This window comes from Olea europaea, chromosome 11, assembly GCF_002742605.1.
Source record: "Olea europaea var. sylvestris chromosome 11, O_europaea_v1, whole genome shotgun sequence".
NCBI lineage: Eukaryota > Viridiplantae > Streptophyta > Magnoliopsida > Lamiales > Oleaceae > Olea > Olea europaea.
In genome coordinates, this window is record NC_036247.1 from 566756 (window position 1) to 583483 (window position 16728).

Genomic DNA, 16728 nt, shown 5'->3' on the forward strand with positions numbered 1-16728 from the left:
GCAAAATTATAGTTAAAAATTAATTATGTAAATAATTTAATTGCATAATCAAATAGTTTAAGGTTTATGTCGCAACCCACAATTTTTTGTCCAATTGTTTTGATATTTTAAAATTCTGTAGGCATTTCAAAAAAAAAAAAAAATAAATAAATAAATAAATATATATATATATATACACATATACACTCATATCATACTAAAAAAGTGTATATTTTAAATTTTAATGTCATCATATTAAAATATTGTTATGCGATATACTAAAAAAATTGTAAGTATCATTGATGCTTATTAAAGTTATATTATATTTAAATATTACTAACAATATTAACATTATTAAATGTTCAAAAATCCTAAATTTGACTTTATAACTTTGTTTAAGTTATAAATTCTTTTTTCATATTATATTATGTGCAAAAATATTTAAAAAACTATTTGATTTTAAGTTCATACCAATTATTTTTATAATTTTTTATTATCATTTTCTTCCAACTTTCATAGGATTATTATAAAAAGATGTATATGTTTCCAATGATACTAAATCTAATCAGATCGTATTGAATCAAAATAAGTCAAATATATTTACTTGAATTTAGGCAAACACTACTTTCAACAAATTAAATGAGGTATAACTTTTTATATTTTGTGATTTTGGATATATTTAATGAATATAAATTATGCATTCATTTTGGCGTTTTAATATTCACATGTATACACACTTTACTTTTTAAATTTAATTTGACATATTTACATTCAAACAGATTAAATAAGAACTTTGTTATGTTAAAGTAAAAATTTTGTAATGTATATGAAGTTGCCATTCAAAATAAATAATAATTCAATCTTACGAATTTATGCACGCCATTTGTTTGTAGTAGTAATAGAATTTAGTTATTTTTTGACATGATTGCTTATTGTCAATTCAATTCAATATTTGATTATTTTAGTTCTTCAACCTCAATGTATGTTCTGTTTAGTAATTTCACTTCATATTTGATTCTCATTTTTATCTTTTGTGTGCAATCTAAATACAAATCAATTTTATTAAGAGGAGTTTCTAAATACATTGTTGCCAGATAGTATCCTCGCATCCCATTAACTCCAACAAATGATGAAAGATATTTTTGCAAATTTAAGATAGAACAATTTTCAATACATCTATACTAGCAATTATCATTAACAAAGTTTAAGGAAAAACAATATTTACTATTAGAATATATATTTCTGAACTGTATTATCTAATTGGCAATTATATCTTACACTTTTTTTGTGGAGTTTCAATACAGACAACAAAAATTTTTACAAAAGACTAAAAATAAAAAGAAGAAAAGTTGTAGGATGTTGATAAAAAATATTGTGTATAAAGAAATGTTATTCAAATGAAAATATGACATTTCAATTTATTAAACCTTTCACATTATATACATAATTTCGTAAAATGTGTTATTCATATACATATTTTTTTAACAATTTTAATTTTTCCTTTAGTAATATTAATTATATCAACTACTTCAAAAAATATTATTAGTACTTAAAAATATTAGTCATATCATTTGTCTGATACATAAAACGTGTGACGTACGTGCTGCTAGTTAATAGAAAAATGAATAAATATTTTGGACTAATATTGAATCACCTGTTCTCTTTATCCCGATTGCTGAGTGTGATATTGTTGTTTCTAATGGTTATAGGACTGGTGTCTCTCCTTTTCCTCTCTCCCTCACTCAAAAAATATTGAATTTAATGCAAAATCATTCTAGTAATTTCGTTCTATATCAACTTCACTTATTATTCTAATCTATTATGTTAATCTATTTTAAATAGAATTCAATCCAATTAACCACTCGTACGTTTGATCATGTCTAACATCGGAGAAGAACGAATGATGAGTGAAACTTCAAGGGGAAAATATTGCTAGAGCAACTTAATTTACTAAATCCGCATACCAATATTTTTTTCCTCAATTTCTGTGTGAATAATAAACGACTCACATTCAATTACTTAATTGATTTTAAACTATCAATATTCTAAAATGCTTAAAGCATGACAAAATGACAATGCCAAGTCTCTAGCTTCACGAGCCTAAACATGCTTAAGCATTCCCCTATTCTTAATATTATTTTCATTATGTCCTTGTGATGCACACCAAGGACCCGTCTAGTTTCCTCAATTTTTAGAACACTAAACGGTGCTCTAATGACAAAAATATAAGAAAAGCTTTACTGAAAAATACAAATTTAACTCTTGGATTTAAATCCTAATGATATGATATAAATCTATGAGGGGATAGACTAAATGCCGTCCCATATGATATAACGACTTGGACACCGAGATCAATTGTTACAACAAATGTACTGACTTGAACTTTTTGCACTTGCATCCTTTCAAGGCACAAAATTGGTAGGTAGAAGTGTCTAACGACTAGAACTGAAATTTTGAAATGGAAAAAAATGTCATGCCACAACAGACTTTAGAGCCCGAAGATCTATGTTATTTTTATAGAAATTAAAATTCAGCAAAAATAACTAAAAACTGTCAGGTCCACTAGAGTCGCACCTGTGCAATATTAATATATTAAATTTAATAATATTTTATACATTAAGATATCTAAGACTTTTCAAATAAAGCAAATTGATTCCATTCGGCCTCAGGTTTCAATTCCCCTTCTTGCAGCAGCCACAGGCAACCATTACATGGTAATACACAGTTTCCTCTCTCTTCTTACTGCGAGATTTTACAGGAGTCATAGCTGTTTGCACTATAAATAGGTCTGGAGATTCGAGTGTCACATCCTGCAAAGTTTGAAGATCCCTATTATAATTACCTGTTTCGTTCTGAAAATCCAACCGTCATGTTCAACAAAAAGTTCCACTCGATCAACCAACGGGAAAAAAAAAAAAAAAAAAAAGGGGGTACAAGCAGTAAAATCTTCTTCTATGCATGTGTTTGAGAAAAAAAAAAGAATTGTCAACAAAACTAAACTCCCCAGAAACTGAGAGCTTCCACACACAGGGAGCTAAATCTGAAGTTCGAAAGGAAAAGAAATCATGAAGATCTCTCAAGAAATCACAAAGGACTTTCTTAGTCATTTCTAATAGTCATGACCAATAGTCAAAGAGAAAACTATACCAATTTTACCAATTTTCATTTTCATACTAGACTTTAGTATCTTCCTTGTCATGCATGCTGCAGAAATTGTTGCTCACCACCTCCATGAATGAGCATCGCAGAGCTGTGATGGTGCACCATGTACCATCTCCCACTATGAAACTCATAAACATTAGTCACATTGAATGGCCCAGTTTCCATGTCAAGATAAGCTTTCATGGTAACCCAGGCCATATCTGTCAGTACCCGCGCTCTTACATCTCGAATCTGGAAATCAACAACATTTTCCCAGCTAAATGCGAGTTGCCAGCTTTCCATAACTGCATTGTAACTGTAATGGGAAAGGAAAAAGGTTTATACTACAAACAGGATTCAACAGTACCCTCATGGTGCGACATATTAACATGATATGACAAATGGGTACAAATATTGAGAGGGAAAGAACTTTCCAGGATGAATGGCATTCACCCAATTTATATAAACGCTAAGATTTGCTCATAACACAATCAAGGATGGTCCAAAGCCCTTTTCTGGTTACTTCAAAAACGTCCACTAGAAGACAAAACTCCTTTAGTATACACATCCTTCTTACTACTAAGTATTATATTACTGCTATTGTTGTTATTACTGCTAATATTATTTTTTAAAACAATACCATCTTTGCCTTAATCATTGTGCTTTATTTCATACATGCGGAAAAGATGCTAGGAAGCTGGTCAGTTACATAAAAGTATTCAGCATAATATGATAATGAGAAAGATCACCTAGAGATGGTAGAAACAAAACAAAAATTGCAAACAGCATATTTTACCTTTCACAAACACTTAAAAGAGGTCATTGAATTTCTAATGAAAAATGTTCCTTAGAAAGCATTGAACTAAACTTGAAACAGACAATGACCACCCATGCACTTTATCCAAACGAACCTCTACATCATGAATCTTCAACTTCGCAAGTTTGATTTAGCATTAAAAACGTTTTTAAGATTCAAACCAAACCATTGAAGATATAAAAAATTAAAAGCAACAACCCAGCACATAAATTAATAAGAAAAGAGCAAGTTCAAGGAAGAAGAGATGGGAAGGGAATTGATGAGCTAGGATTAAGGTCTAACCCTCCAGACAGGTAAAAATTACAGTATATTAAATGACAGATAGAAAGCCTCGTACCCAGTAAAGGACTCTCCAGTTGCATGAAAACACTTCACATAATCTACATTAAGCCAAAACTGACCCATTGCTGGAAGTGATCTTTCTGTAATGATTCTAAAAAACTCGACATTAGTATTAACAATGGCTCTTGTAGCAGCATAGTAGGCCTTCCATCCATTGACTGGTGTCAAACTGTCTTGTTCCAAAGTAAAATCCTAGAGAAAGATGAAAAGAAAAAAATTAGTAATCGTTCACCATTTCAACCATAACTTAAATGATAAAACACCGTCTAGAAATATTATCTGCCATATGAACAAACCTACATACAAGTACCAATTAATGGATTTGTTATAGAATTGCAGTAACCAATACCTGAGAAATCTAATAGCAATCTTGGATTAATAGCTGATGACAGCAAAAACAGAAAACAAAAAAGCTCCAAAGAAACATGACAATCTGTGAGTTGTAAACTCCAGTAAGTGAACCATCTTTGAAAAGTATAATTCATTACATGTAAGTTATTCTCAATAAAGTGTTCTGCAGCATTAACACTCTTCAGGCCATACATTTTATTCTTTCAATTATCAGTCAGAGAGATAAATAAATAATCCTACAAAGAAAAAGAAGTACGTACTCCCTTCGTGTGTAAGATTTAGGCAAAATAGAGAATTGTTCCATAGACTATAAGAAGAAAGGAAACAATCTGGAATCTGATTCAAAATTGTCTCCTTCTCAAAGGAGCAGAATGAAAGAGAACTTTAATCTCTATCTCGGCCTGATTGGGTTCTTTCTCACTTTTGAGGCGACTTCAACTAAATGTTTTAAAATCAAGGCTCTCTACTCCTTCATCTCGATCTCAATTTTGGAGGATAAGGATTGCATGAATATGTTTGAAAATGAACAAGAAGCTGATAATAACAAAAGGTTTTGGCATGTACCATAGTCACTAATATTTAAGACCCCGTCTAGTCATACATTGATAGTTACATGTGAATTATTTTTTTGACAACAATAATAGGAAAACCAACCTTAGAATAACTAAGGTATCCATGCCAAAACCAAGTTAATCGCTCTTGTATGAGATACTAGGCATTGGCGGTATGGATCAAAGAATCAATGCCTTGCAGTTTACATTAATACGATAACAATGGGTGTCTAAAACTCTAATCATTTTTCTTCTTTCAAATGCCTATCTTAATAAAAAATAAAAAAAAATAAAAAAAGTAACAACTTTGCAATTTTCCTATCCAAAATCTCGATCTTCCAGAACCAATTTAAGCAATGTCACACCAAATTTCCAAATTTATAGAAAGCTCGGGTCACATAGACAAACAGCAACCATAAGTATCGCATTATAAAGTTTTTCAAAAGCTAAGATCTTTTGTTTATTTAAAGAAACTAACTAGTGACAAAATGCAAAAATAAACATGCAGAACAGGTCCCAACTCATACAATACTATGCAGATGTGACAACTTTTATACCCTTGATTTATTTTATGTTTAGGTGATGCCGTGATGATTTCTTTCTAAGGGATTCTATCCAGTTAAGATCTTCTAATTAAGATATCATAACATGATGAAACTATTTTCGTAATTTTGCAGGACTTCCCCGTCAACATGCATATGTCATTCAAGAGAATCAAAATTCCTTTCTTGTTTTCTGTCAATCGAGATAGCAGCAATAAAAGAATTCTTTCACTAAATAAACGTGTGGCAAATCTTCTTGATTCTCTTCTTTCTGTTTTAGCATTAATTAGCGTGCTACGTGACATCTTAAATCAAAGAGATGGCAGATTAAAAAAAAAAAACTCAATAAAATTACGTGCACTAAAACTTAAATTTTTTAAGGAAAAGGCACCTTATGGTAGAGAGCCTTCCACGCATTGTCATCATTTGCAGCTTTGCGCATATGTGAATTAGTCATTGAGAGGCGACAAAGGCTTGGATAATCCAAGTAGCTAAGGGCATGTGTCGTGATCTCCGGCACCAGCTGCTCCATCATGGATGCCCCTGTATGCCTCTCCACAATTATTTCCCCAATCTCTCCACCACCACCATTACCGCAATTCAAACCAGGCGTCATTTCTTCACCACTTCGATTTCTACTCTTCTCTCCCGCGCATGCACAATCAAAGGGCTTTAAATTTTCCAATTCGGAAGGGCTGGACGGTAATTTTGGTTTTTTTGAGGACCGAAGAATAAAAACAGCCAAAAAAATGAAGCAAAAAAGAGTAGTTGCCAGGGCTATGAAGAATGATAAATCAGAAGAAGTCAAGAAAATGCCACAAATAATAATCTCCATTCATAAGTCATAAGATAAAATCGAAAAACCCTTTGCAGTACATGAAAAGAAAAAATAAAAACCCTAAATTACCTGTTATCTAACGACGGCTATGAATGTGAATTTTTTTTGCCCTTCTCAGCAATTTTTCGTTCCTAAAAACCCTAACGAAGGGTTAGGGTGCTGTTTGGAGAGAGAGAAATTGGTGGTTTCGGAGGAAGGAAAGAAGCAAATACGGTTTAAGTCGAAGGGTAATTATGAGATTTAACATACGACGCCGTTTAAGGAGTCGATCTATATTCGGTTAATGATTTTTTTTTTTTTTTATCTCGGACTTTGTTCGTGCGAATTAATTAAATTACAAGTGAAGAAGAATTTTGCTTTGTTGGTGCGAATTAATTAAATTACAAGTGTAAAAGAATTTTGTTATATGAAATAGAGAGAAATGTTAAAATATTAATTTACAGTTTAGACAAGCTCGTCGTCAAGAATCCTTTTGCAAGTTGTAATTAAGGAAGTTTCACAACTTTGATGTGGAATTGGGACTTGACTTCTAACCAAAAGTAGTAATTAATAAACTCAGCATTACTCAAGCATTAGTTTAAAATAGACAACCTCTGATAACTCTTTTTCTCCCATCATTTGTCTTCATAATCGAATAGGATAATAATTTTGCCAAGGTGGCTACTTTAATCCAGAGATACACCCTTTCAAAACTTAATAATGCAGATAATTTAATCATGGGAAATACAATTGATTCTTGTATATTAAATTTATTGATACCTTTGCAATACTATTGGAAAAATGAGTTGAGTGACTGGTTTTGACATAAATTTTGAGTGAGACTCAATTGATTATTTTTGAAGATCAATATTGATTTGTGTTCTCTTCTATAAGAATATTAAAATCGTATATTTACTTACCAAAAATAATGTTTGGGCGAATGGAAATTGGAGTTCAAAATGTGTCAATTGAAAGGAGTTTATGTGTTTGAGAAACCCCAATTAAGGTTTGATCCACATAGGAAAATAATGAAGGCAAATACCACTTCAATTAATTCGCAAGTATAGATTTTTATCAACAGAATTTGTACAGGAAGACAACTATATTTTGACTTGCTGTTGCCAAAAATAGTTTTTGACAACAACCAATAATAGAAAGACAGATATCATCCTGTGCAAATTTTGCAGAAAAAATCTGTACTTATAGCATTGTTCATACCACGTTATATAGGATTGGATTTTGGAAAGGTGTAATCATGTATAACATGAATGCTCCCTCTACGTACACAGCGAGGGTGCAAATTATGGATTGAAATAGGTTTGGGGCCTTGAACTTGTGTGCGGGCTCAACCTGCGCACACGAATGTCGAACTGAAATTACCAGGTTTGGCCCCTTAGGAAGACCTACTTTTTGCCAATTTTTTTCCTCTAATTGACCTTTTAACTTCTAAAATTGTTGAAACTCTAAGAGTTATGGTCATTATAATACAAGTTAATGGCATACTTATGGACATATTTAACTCATCATTAATGGGGGTTAAGTCTATATAGAACTTATATTCCATATTTCACACAAGAGAACCAATACATTCTGCATACTGCATAGCAAGTTTTACAGCTCTCCATCTAGAGGAAATTTTTCTTTTCTGGTTTTGTGATGTTATTTGGATATTAAGTCAGATTGCTAGAGTAGTTTCTGTAGTGCTTGAACTCTACTGATTTTTCATTTGTATCTTAGAAAACAAACGCTCAAACTAAACCTCAAGCACGTAGAGTAAGGTTGTGAATCTATTTTAAGGAAATTGCATTTACACATGCCTCGATTGAAAATTCATTCGCTCATTTATTACTTCCTGCAGTTTTAAATTACTTAATTTGCTCTTAGTGTTACTGATATCTTGTTCTCGTGAACCATAATTGAACTATATAATCTGCAGTATTATGGATAACAGATACAAGGTTTAGTCTTCCTAATATTCCTTAATTTCTTATAAATTCAGCAAAATCATATATTGGGTCAAGTTCTAATTTTGAATTTTCGGGCAGTTTTTGAATTGATTCAAATTCCAAACCCAACTCCAAATATTAGAAAATCTTTAAAATTCACAAAATTAGAAATTCTTACCCTTGACAAAGCTAGAAGATTTGCTGCAGGATTCTTGCCCGTGCTTATCTCATACCCAAGAAGAATTAAACTACTTTGGCTAATTTAGAGGGTGTTTATGAAAAATGCATTTGAAAATAGTATATCGGAAAATGTGTGGTTGAAAAATAAGATTATTTATTTATTTATATGTAATATTATTTTAATGAAAAATGTATGATTGAGAAGAAGAAAAAAATGTATTTCAGAAATAGAGACGACCCCGAGAATTTTGAGGTCTTAGGCAACTCATCATTATGAGGCCTTTAAATGTAATTTTCTTACAAACATAAAAATACTTAAATGTTTAAATAAGGAATATATTTATATTTTAAATGAAGACTTGGTACAATCCAAAAGATAAAAGTGCAAAAGAAAAAAATAAATAAACTCCGACAAGTCTAGATTATTTAGTGATTAAAAACGTAACTAGATTCTTATGATTTTGATTCAAAAACCTTTTAATAAATTCAAGATTTTGAGGGATTAAAGTAAAAATAAGTTTCAAGGTTAATAATGTATTTGTACCAAATGTGTATTTATTGGAGTATCGAAATTATCCTATCAATAATGGACTCATTCCGAAATTCGTAATAAATGCCACATTATGGACTCCAAAAAAACTTAATATGGATAAAGCAAATTCAAGTTATAACTCATTAAAATAATTACTTAATGTGTAATATTAGTTTTTAAATTAAATTAGATTACCCAAACAAAATTAGGCTCGTTTGGTAACTCAACATTAATCATGTATATTAAATTCAAGAAATATTGATTTGAATAAGATTGTACTTAGAATCAACAAAAAAAATATTGGAGTTAAAATACTTTTTATATATATTTTTTAAATTTAATTGGGCTTCTAGAATGAATTATTTTTCATTTTTGAGGCCCTCCTATGATTTGAGGCTCTTGACCATTGCCTTGTCGGTCTTGACCTAGGACCAACCCTTTTTAAAAGAAGTGGGAATCAAATAAAGCCTTAATCAAATATGCTATAAGCAAGAATAGCAGCTAGCCACAGTTTGGCTAATTTCGTACTCATTTCTGCTGAATTTTTCTGGAAATGAAATTCCACATCAAACAAAAATTCGCCACATTCGCCCCCCCAAATAATTCCTCAAGGATCAGGTCAGCTCTGTTTTTCGTGTTGGGTTGGGTCTGGACATGCCCAAAAAATTGCAACAATGGTATCAAACCTTTCGTTTATTAGCGGAGTTTGCTCAAACCTTTCATTTGTACCATCCTGAATATCAAACCTTTAAAAAATCTGTAACTGAGGTCCAAATGAATGGTTTCTGTTAATTTGACCATTAGTTGAACCAATAAATTGACTTTGATCAATATTAAAAGGGGTAAAATTATAACTTTGAATTAAACTTAAAAAAACAAAAAAGTCAATCATTGTTCATCTTCTCCCACCCCACCCCATACGACGCCACCGCAATCAAAAGGGATCTCTCGCCATGGCCCCATTTAGATGCTTCCTCACAGGTTCTTTATGGTTTTTTTTTTTTTTTTTTTTTTTTCTTTTTTTTCTTTCTTAGTGCCGTGGAAAGATTAAGCAAAAGTGAACCATCTACTATTGTGTCTACATTAAACATCGAAGTGGGCGTAAAAAACGAACTACTGTTCGTGAGCCGATTCCAGCTGAACCCATCTCCTTAGATCAAGAAGAGAAGATGGTAATTGTACCTTTTACTTCGAAAGAGGCTCCTGGGTCACATAACACTGAAGAAAGTACGCTGTCGATCACTCTTCGTCAAATAAGCCGATGAAGCAAGCCCGTATCATACCCTAGCTGAAAAGTTTTCTCATTCATAGTGCCCTCGTGTTGGATATTGGTTAAATAAATTGAGAATTGAAAATCGATTAAAGTTCGTATCAAATTCGGCCAAATACTCAAAAGCTCGACTCAATCCGTTTAGGCAAAATTGTTTGCCACTTCGCCGCTTCGGGGCGCACAAACGGGGATCGGGGCGCACAAAATTTTGATTTCTCTGCATGTATTGAAGGGTATATTTGGCATTTCGAAAATCAATATCGGATGAATGAGAAATTACGAAAAAGGCCTCAACCATTAGTGAATAGACACCTTTTCATAAAGGTGCATTGTGTGGAAAGGGTGCATGATTTGACCTCAACCATTTCGTCCACACCCCTTCATGGTCTATAAATAGGACCCTTTGGGTGTCCTATTCCTCACAGTTTGATATGCAAAAACGTCTCTCATCCTCTCTTCTATCCAAAATCAAAATCATTTCATTTATTTTGATTTTCTTTCATTTCATCCTTGGAGTACATAAGCCTACATTTGGTTCGTTGTACTTGTGTTTTGGAGTGCTACAAACACAAGTGTAGCCGTTGTATCTTGGGAGTCGATTGCCGAAATCCGTAGGCACCGTTGCGGGGCAAATTCGACTTAAGGACAAAGAGTTCAACTCTTGCCTCGGCTTTGTCACCATCATTATACTTATTTCGGCGTCACTATTCACAAAATTCTTCCAACACCTCGGACCAATGCAACTATCCTCAACTTCACTTTCGAATTCGCTATGGTACAACACCAGCTGCGCGGTCTACTATTCGTAATTGACGACTATTCCTTCAAGATCACCCAGTTTGACATGCTTTCTGGCTCCGATGTGCATTGGTGGGCCGCTGATGGGGATGATTTCCAAAACCTGAGCAAGGGTTTTGTCGTTTCTGACCAGATTTTGAACCAGACCTATAAAAATGATAGCTTTCTGGTTAATTTGAGTAAAAATGTAACGTGGGATAAAATTAAAGTCCTTGGAGTTTGGGATATCCCCACGGCTTCGGATTTTGGCCACATTTTGTTCAGAAATTTTTCTAATGGGACTGAAACTTATGCACCATCGCTAATGCCTGTGAATGGGAGGATAGTCTGATGAGAAATGAGCAACCCACCATGTTCGAAAATTGTAAAGTTCTATCTGATGGTTATAGGTGGACTTTCAAGGAGGAGGAGGATGGGATTGATATCGGGTTGGGGGTGGGAAAGAGAATATGAACAATGATTGACCTTTTTTTTTTTTTTTAAGGTTTAATTCAAAGTTATAATTTTACCCCTTTAAATATTGGTCAAAGTCCATTTATTGGGTCAATTAACGTTCAAACTAATAGAAACTATCCATTTGGACCTTAGGTGCAGATTTTTTAAAGGTTTTGTAGTCACGGTGATACAAAAAGGTTTGGTACTGCTGCTGCAATTTTCCCTAATTAAATTGAAGTACATTTGAAGCTCCAACACATCTTTGCCAGGTCAGATGTGATTAAAAAAAATCGAGATAAAAATAACAACTATATCGAATGAAATCTATATCATTGCCAAACTTCGTATAAGTCTGAACTGTAAACAACCTTATAATAATAATAATAATAATAATAATAATAATAATAATAATAATAATAATAATAATAATAATAATAATAATAATAATAATAATAATAATAATAATAATAATAATAATAATAATAATAATAATAATAATAATAATAATAATAATAATAATAATAATAATAATAATAATAATAAAGGATGCCTAAAATAGCATCCAAATTTCTAGACCTACAATTAAGAAAACTAACTATAAAGTAATGTAATAAACATTGTCATACTACTGCTCATAAGTACTAGAGTCCAACCTTAACTCGACTGTAAACTGTATCAGGCACAGAGGATTCAAAAAACTTAAGGGGAATTTACATAAATGTCACTAAATTTGAAAATGTAAAAAAAAAAAAAATTGTCTTGCACGAAATTTTTCCAAAAATGTCACTTTTTCTCCACAAAATGTTCATCTTACCCTTTGACACCTTTTTAGGAGTAATAAATGCTTGATTTGAATGCAATTAATGGTGTGATGTGATTATATTGGGCTTGTTTGTTGGCCATTAATTTTGCCCATTAATGAATTATTTGACCTTGCAAAAAATTCATCTGACAACCCATGTGCCTGCCTCAGAACCTTTTTCTTCACACTTTCCATTTCTTGCCCTTAATCCCCAAAGGAACACGCAACCCATCTCACCGTACCGTCGATTACCCGACAACAGACCATCAGCGGCCGACGACGAACTCAAATTGACAGTGGGTTTTCTTCAATTGCATCAGCCAGGTGACAATACTTCCATTTCTCCGAAGATCCAGACAGTTTTCAAGGACGCGAGCACCACGGAGAACGCCGCCGAATAATCCCAGTCGTCCGTCCGGTTAGCTCGTCCCCCACACCCGAAAGGCCGCGGACCACATGGATCCCGCCCACACACCGGTAGGTCGTCGAACACTAACTTTTCTGATTCCGTTTACTTGTTCGTAAAACAACAAATTACCGGGACGTTAGGATTCAATTGTGTCTACTGTATTTGTTAAACTGTAATTCTATGTAGTAATCAACTTCGTTGGATGTTTTGGACTATGATTTTGGGCAAAATTGATATTGTGGCAATTCGAAATGCACCTGCCTCTGGGTTCGCATCTCAACTGCCATATGCATTGCGCTACCCTTTTTCTCGAAGTATTTGTTTGGCCGTATACTTTTCTACGAAATCTGTCCCTTGACCTATACTACCATAAATGGAGACTAGCATGTTTTATGCAATTTCTGGAACATAGTCTTGGTTAAACCCCTGCGCTTGTGCTCTCTGCATTCCCCCTTAAAATGATAGCATCGTTCAGTCCTCTGTGTCGGTGTTATTTATATTAGCTACCCTGTTGAAGTACAGATTTACTAGTGATGATGAAAACTGCGTGTGTAGATTAGCTATTCCGTTTTCATGCTTTCAACATCACATTCTTCACAAAACACATTCTGCGGCAGCACATATTCTCTAGGTGAACTTTACCTACGGTAATTCAATGCCTCTACGAAATGCATCCATTATTTCCAAATTGAACTTCTTCACAACATCTTTTACGTGTACGTTCTTGTCAATTTCAAATTTTTAATCTGTAGATATTTTACTGTCTTTCAATGCTTATAATGAATATTCTGCAATATTCTTATCCGTGATGCCTGGCTTGTCTTTGCAGTGTGGCCATGGCCAGCCACCCAGCTCGTTCGTTGCACAGGAGCTGGGTCAAGCCTCAGGTGCAAAATCTTACGCTCGGTGGAATGCCTTGGAGACCCAAACATTCATTGCGGCCTGCGAGACCGCCATTGCCAAAGGCCATCGCAGCGGTTGGTGTTTTACGAAACAAGGTTGGGCCCGAATCTCCACGCTGTTCAACTCAGCCATTGGGCACAATTGGACAAAGCAATAACTTCGCAACCATTGGGACGCCATGCGTCGAACCTACCGACGTCTCTCCGATCTGTTAAAGGGTAGCGGTGTCGAGTACAACGAATCCACCGGTCGAGTCGTCGCATCAGAGGAATGGTGGAATAGAAAAATAAGGGTAACTATTTCAATTCGCGGCACACATATTTCACAAAGTCGAACCAAACTATCCCGTTCAGTATTTTTCAGTATATTTGGAATGCCTTTTTTTGTATCTTCCATCTTTTTGTGTCCCTCTTTTCGCAGGAGAATAAAGACTATAGGGAGTTCAAAGACAAGGATGTGAGCGAGATATACATTCGCTATCGTACACTTTTTGGCGACAGCTACGATGGGGAGAAGTACGCGATCACGCCGACTAAGTTGTGCCGAACGGGGTTCGGGTTGTTTGAGGACACTGCGTTCGAAGACACTAGGGATGCAATCCCCGTTGACGAGGAAAGTAGTGGTTCAAGTGACGAGGCTGAGCAAATGCTCGGTGGATCCCGCTTAAACGTATCCGACACCATAAGCGGTGGTAAAAGAAAGTCCTCCGGTGCGACGCGACGGGGTAAGAAGAAAAAAACATCTGCACGCGAGCTGTCGTTCTCCATCGATCGAGCCACAAGTGTCGCGGAGGAGGTAGTGGCGAAGCTTAATACCATGATGGGCTCAAATGACAACACCGGCACTGCCTGTATAGAGAAGCTACTGGCGGCTGGACGGTTCGAACGGCGTATACCTCTATACTTTTTCGCCTGTGCTATTCTGGCTAAAAAACACTATCGAAACATGCTCGCCGTTATGAAAGATGTGGATAAAAATTTTGAATGGATTAAATGGCTTTTCAATGAGCGGGGCAAGTAATTTCACCTTTCACTATACGCGTTACATGTACTTATGTGTTGTCACGAAAAACTGTTTCCCTTTCGTACTCAAGTGTCTGTATCCTTTTAACCCTACTGTTTGAAAATGCGCTGGTTGACGTGATGTGCAAACCGTTTTAGATTGTTCACCATGATCATTTCATCATGTTAATATTTTATGTGTTGTCCGACTCAAATGACGAATGCGATGACGACCAGTTTCTGTACAACTTGGCGATCGATCCAACCGCTTGGCTTTCATACTGCAGAATCGCCGGCGATGACGCAAGAAATTATCACTACAGGCAATAGCGGCGTATACGATGTTTTCCTTTCTCAAGGAACGGTCACATGTTCATGATGGAGGCAATGGGCGAGAATAGTAAGATGTGCTTTCAAGAATTCCGTATGTATCCTGCAATGCTTCGACATTCCGCTCATGTGTTGCGCGATGAGCATGGGCTACGTACCAACCAGCATGTTGACATCTACGAGCAAGTTGGCATGTTCTTATACATATTAGCGCACGGGAAGGGATATCGACAGGTGACAACAATTTTCAACCATTCATTGGAAACTGTATGTCACTACGTTAAAGAGGTTCTACGTGCGGTCGTTGCACTTTCAGCGCGCATGATTCGTCCGAGCCACATAGGCCTGATCTGAGCAAGCATCCATTGTTTGAAGATTGCATCGGAGCTATTGACGGAACGCATGTAAAAGCTGTGCTATCGCGACATGATCATGTAAACTTCATAGGGTGGAAAGGTGTGCCGACACAGAATGTGTTAGCTACTTGTTACTTTAATTTATGCTTCACGTTCGTGCTTGCAGGGTACTTTGGCAATACACATGATGCGCGCATGCTTGCACGTGCTATCCATGATCCGAAAATACATTTCTCCTTACCGGCCCCGGGAAAGTACTATTTAGTTGATTCCGAGTTTGCTCATCGGCCTGGGTATATGGCCCCCTATAAAGGGTCTGACATACTTTACCATTTCCAGCAGTTTCGAGACGAGAGAACGGGACGTCATCGTAGATTTCGAAATGCACGAGAGAAGTTTAACTTCAAGCACTCCTCCTGCAGAAATGTCATTGAACGTGCATTCGGTGTGTGGAAAGAAAGATGGAAGATCTTGGATCGCATGCCGAGCTACCCGTTCCGAGCGCAAGTAGCCATTGTAGTTGCGACGATGGGAATACATAATTTCATGAGGCGTTCAGGAGTGGTTGACGCTGCGTTCACGAGGGCGGAGGTGGATGAAGATGCAGCTGAGGTGGAGCTTCCCAACGTAGAAGATGAAATACAGGCCGAAATACATGCACCGGAAATACAACGAAGTGAGTGGGACAGACTTCGAGATTATATCGCGCAGCAACCATGATGCCAATACGTTTCTAAATATTCGAAAGCCTTGCATGTACGTCTTATGAAACTGTTTGCTTTCTTGGGTGTAAAAAGTGAAATGCAGTAGGGGCCAATTATTGACCATCCTTTAGGAAAATATCATAGATCAAAGTATTTCCCTTTTTTAACGTGTTTACGGTACGCTTTTCCTCGGTACAATGAACTATAATTTTTTTCTCCGGACGTACACAGTTGTACAGTGTTTCGTACGAATAATTATTCACTTTGAAATCGTATTTTTCCTTCATTTTGAACAAACCCTTCACTTTACTCTTCGCGTAACAAATTTTCACCGTGCGATTTCAAATTTTTGTACGTAGCGCTTCGTAATAAAATTAAAATGCTTCTATTCGTAGACACTCTCGAGAGCTGTTGATACAGTGAAATGTTTACAAATTCGTAGACACTCTCGAGAGCTGTTGATACAGTGAAATGTTTACAAATTCGTAGACACTCTCGAGAGCTGTTGATACAGTGAAATGT

General features: G+C 35.1%; 2 protein-coding genes across 6 annotated transcripts; one reads left to right on the top strand and one right to left on the bottom strand.

The window, feature by feature from the left end:
- Positions 1-2466: 2466 nt before the first annotated feature.
- Positions 2467-6772, bottom strand: LOC111402889 (F-box protein SKIP8). Of its 5 annotated transcripts, XM_023031208.1 has the most exons (5): positions 6631-6772; positions 6115-6418; positions 4275-4471; positions 3204-3436; positions 2467-2789 (listed from the first exon to the last, which is right to left on the bottom strand). In XM_023031208.1, the coding sequence occupies exons 2-5, from the start codon at positions 6337-6339 to the stop codon at positions 2719-2721; spliced, it is 726 nt and encodes a 241-aa protein (XP_022886976.1). In that variant the 5' UTR covers positions 6340-6418; positions 6631-6772; the 3' UTR covers positions 2467-2718. The 5 variants fall into 5 exon arrangements, with proteins under 5 accessions (XP_022886976.1, XP_022886972.1, XP_022886974.1 ...); XM_023031204.1 differs by having other exon boundaries at positions 6115-6772; XM_023031206.1 differs by having other exon boundaries at positions 3136-3436; positions 6115-6771.
- Positions 6773-13993: 7221 nt separating this feature from the next.
- Positions 13994-14835, top strand: LOC111402849. Its single transcript, XM_023031151.1, has 2 exons — positions 13994-14107; positions 14236-14835. The coding sequence occupies exons 1-2, from the start codon at positions 13994-13996 to the stop codon at positions 14833-14835; spliced, it is 714 nt and encodes a 237-aa protein (XP_022886919.1).
- The last annotated feature ends 1893 nt before the right edge of the window (positions 14836-16728 follow it).

Bases quoted from the DNA above. Each gene is read 5' to 3' on its own strand.
- LOC111402889 (XM_023031204.1), bottom strand. From the start codon at position 6,558: ATGGAGATTATTATTTGTGGCATTTTCTTGACTTCTTCTGATTTATCA. The intron at 4,472-6,114 runs GTGCCTTTTCCT...ATCTTTCTCTAG, and splicing joins GGAAGGCTCTCTACCATAAG to GATTTTACTTTGGAACAAGA. The intron at 2,790-3,203 runs GTGAGCAACAAT...CAAACTTTGCAG, and splicing joins GATGCTCATTCATGGAGGTG to GATGTGACACTCGAATCTCC.
- LOC111402849 (XM_023031151.1), top strand. From the start codon at position 13,994: ATGCGTCGAACCTACCGACGTCTCTCCGATCTGTTAAAGGGTAGCGGT. The intron at 14,108-14,235 runs GTAACTATTTCA...CTCTTTTCGCAG, and splicing joins GGTGGAATAGAAAAATAAGG to GAGAATAAAGACTATAGGGA.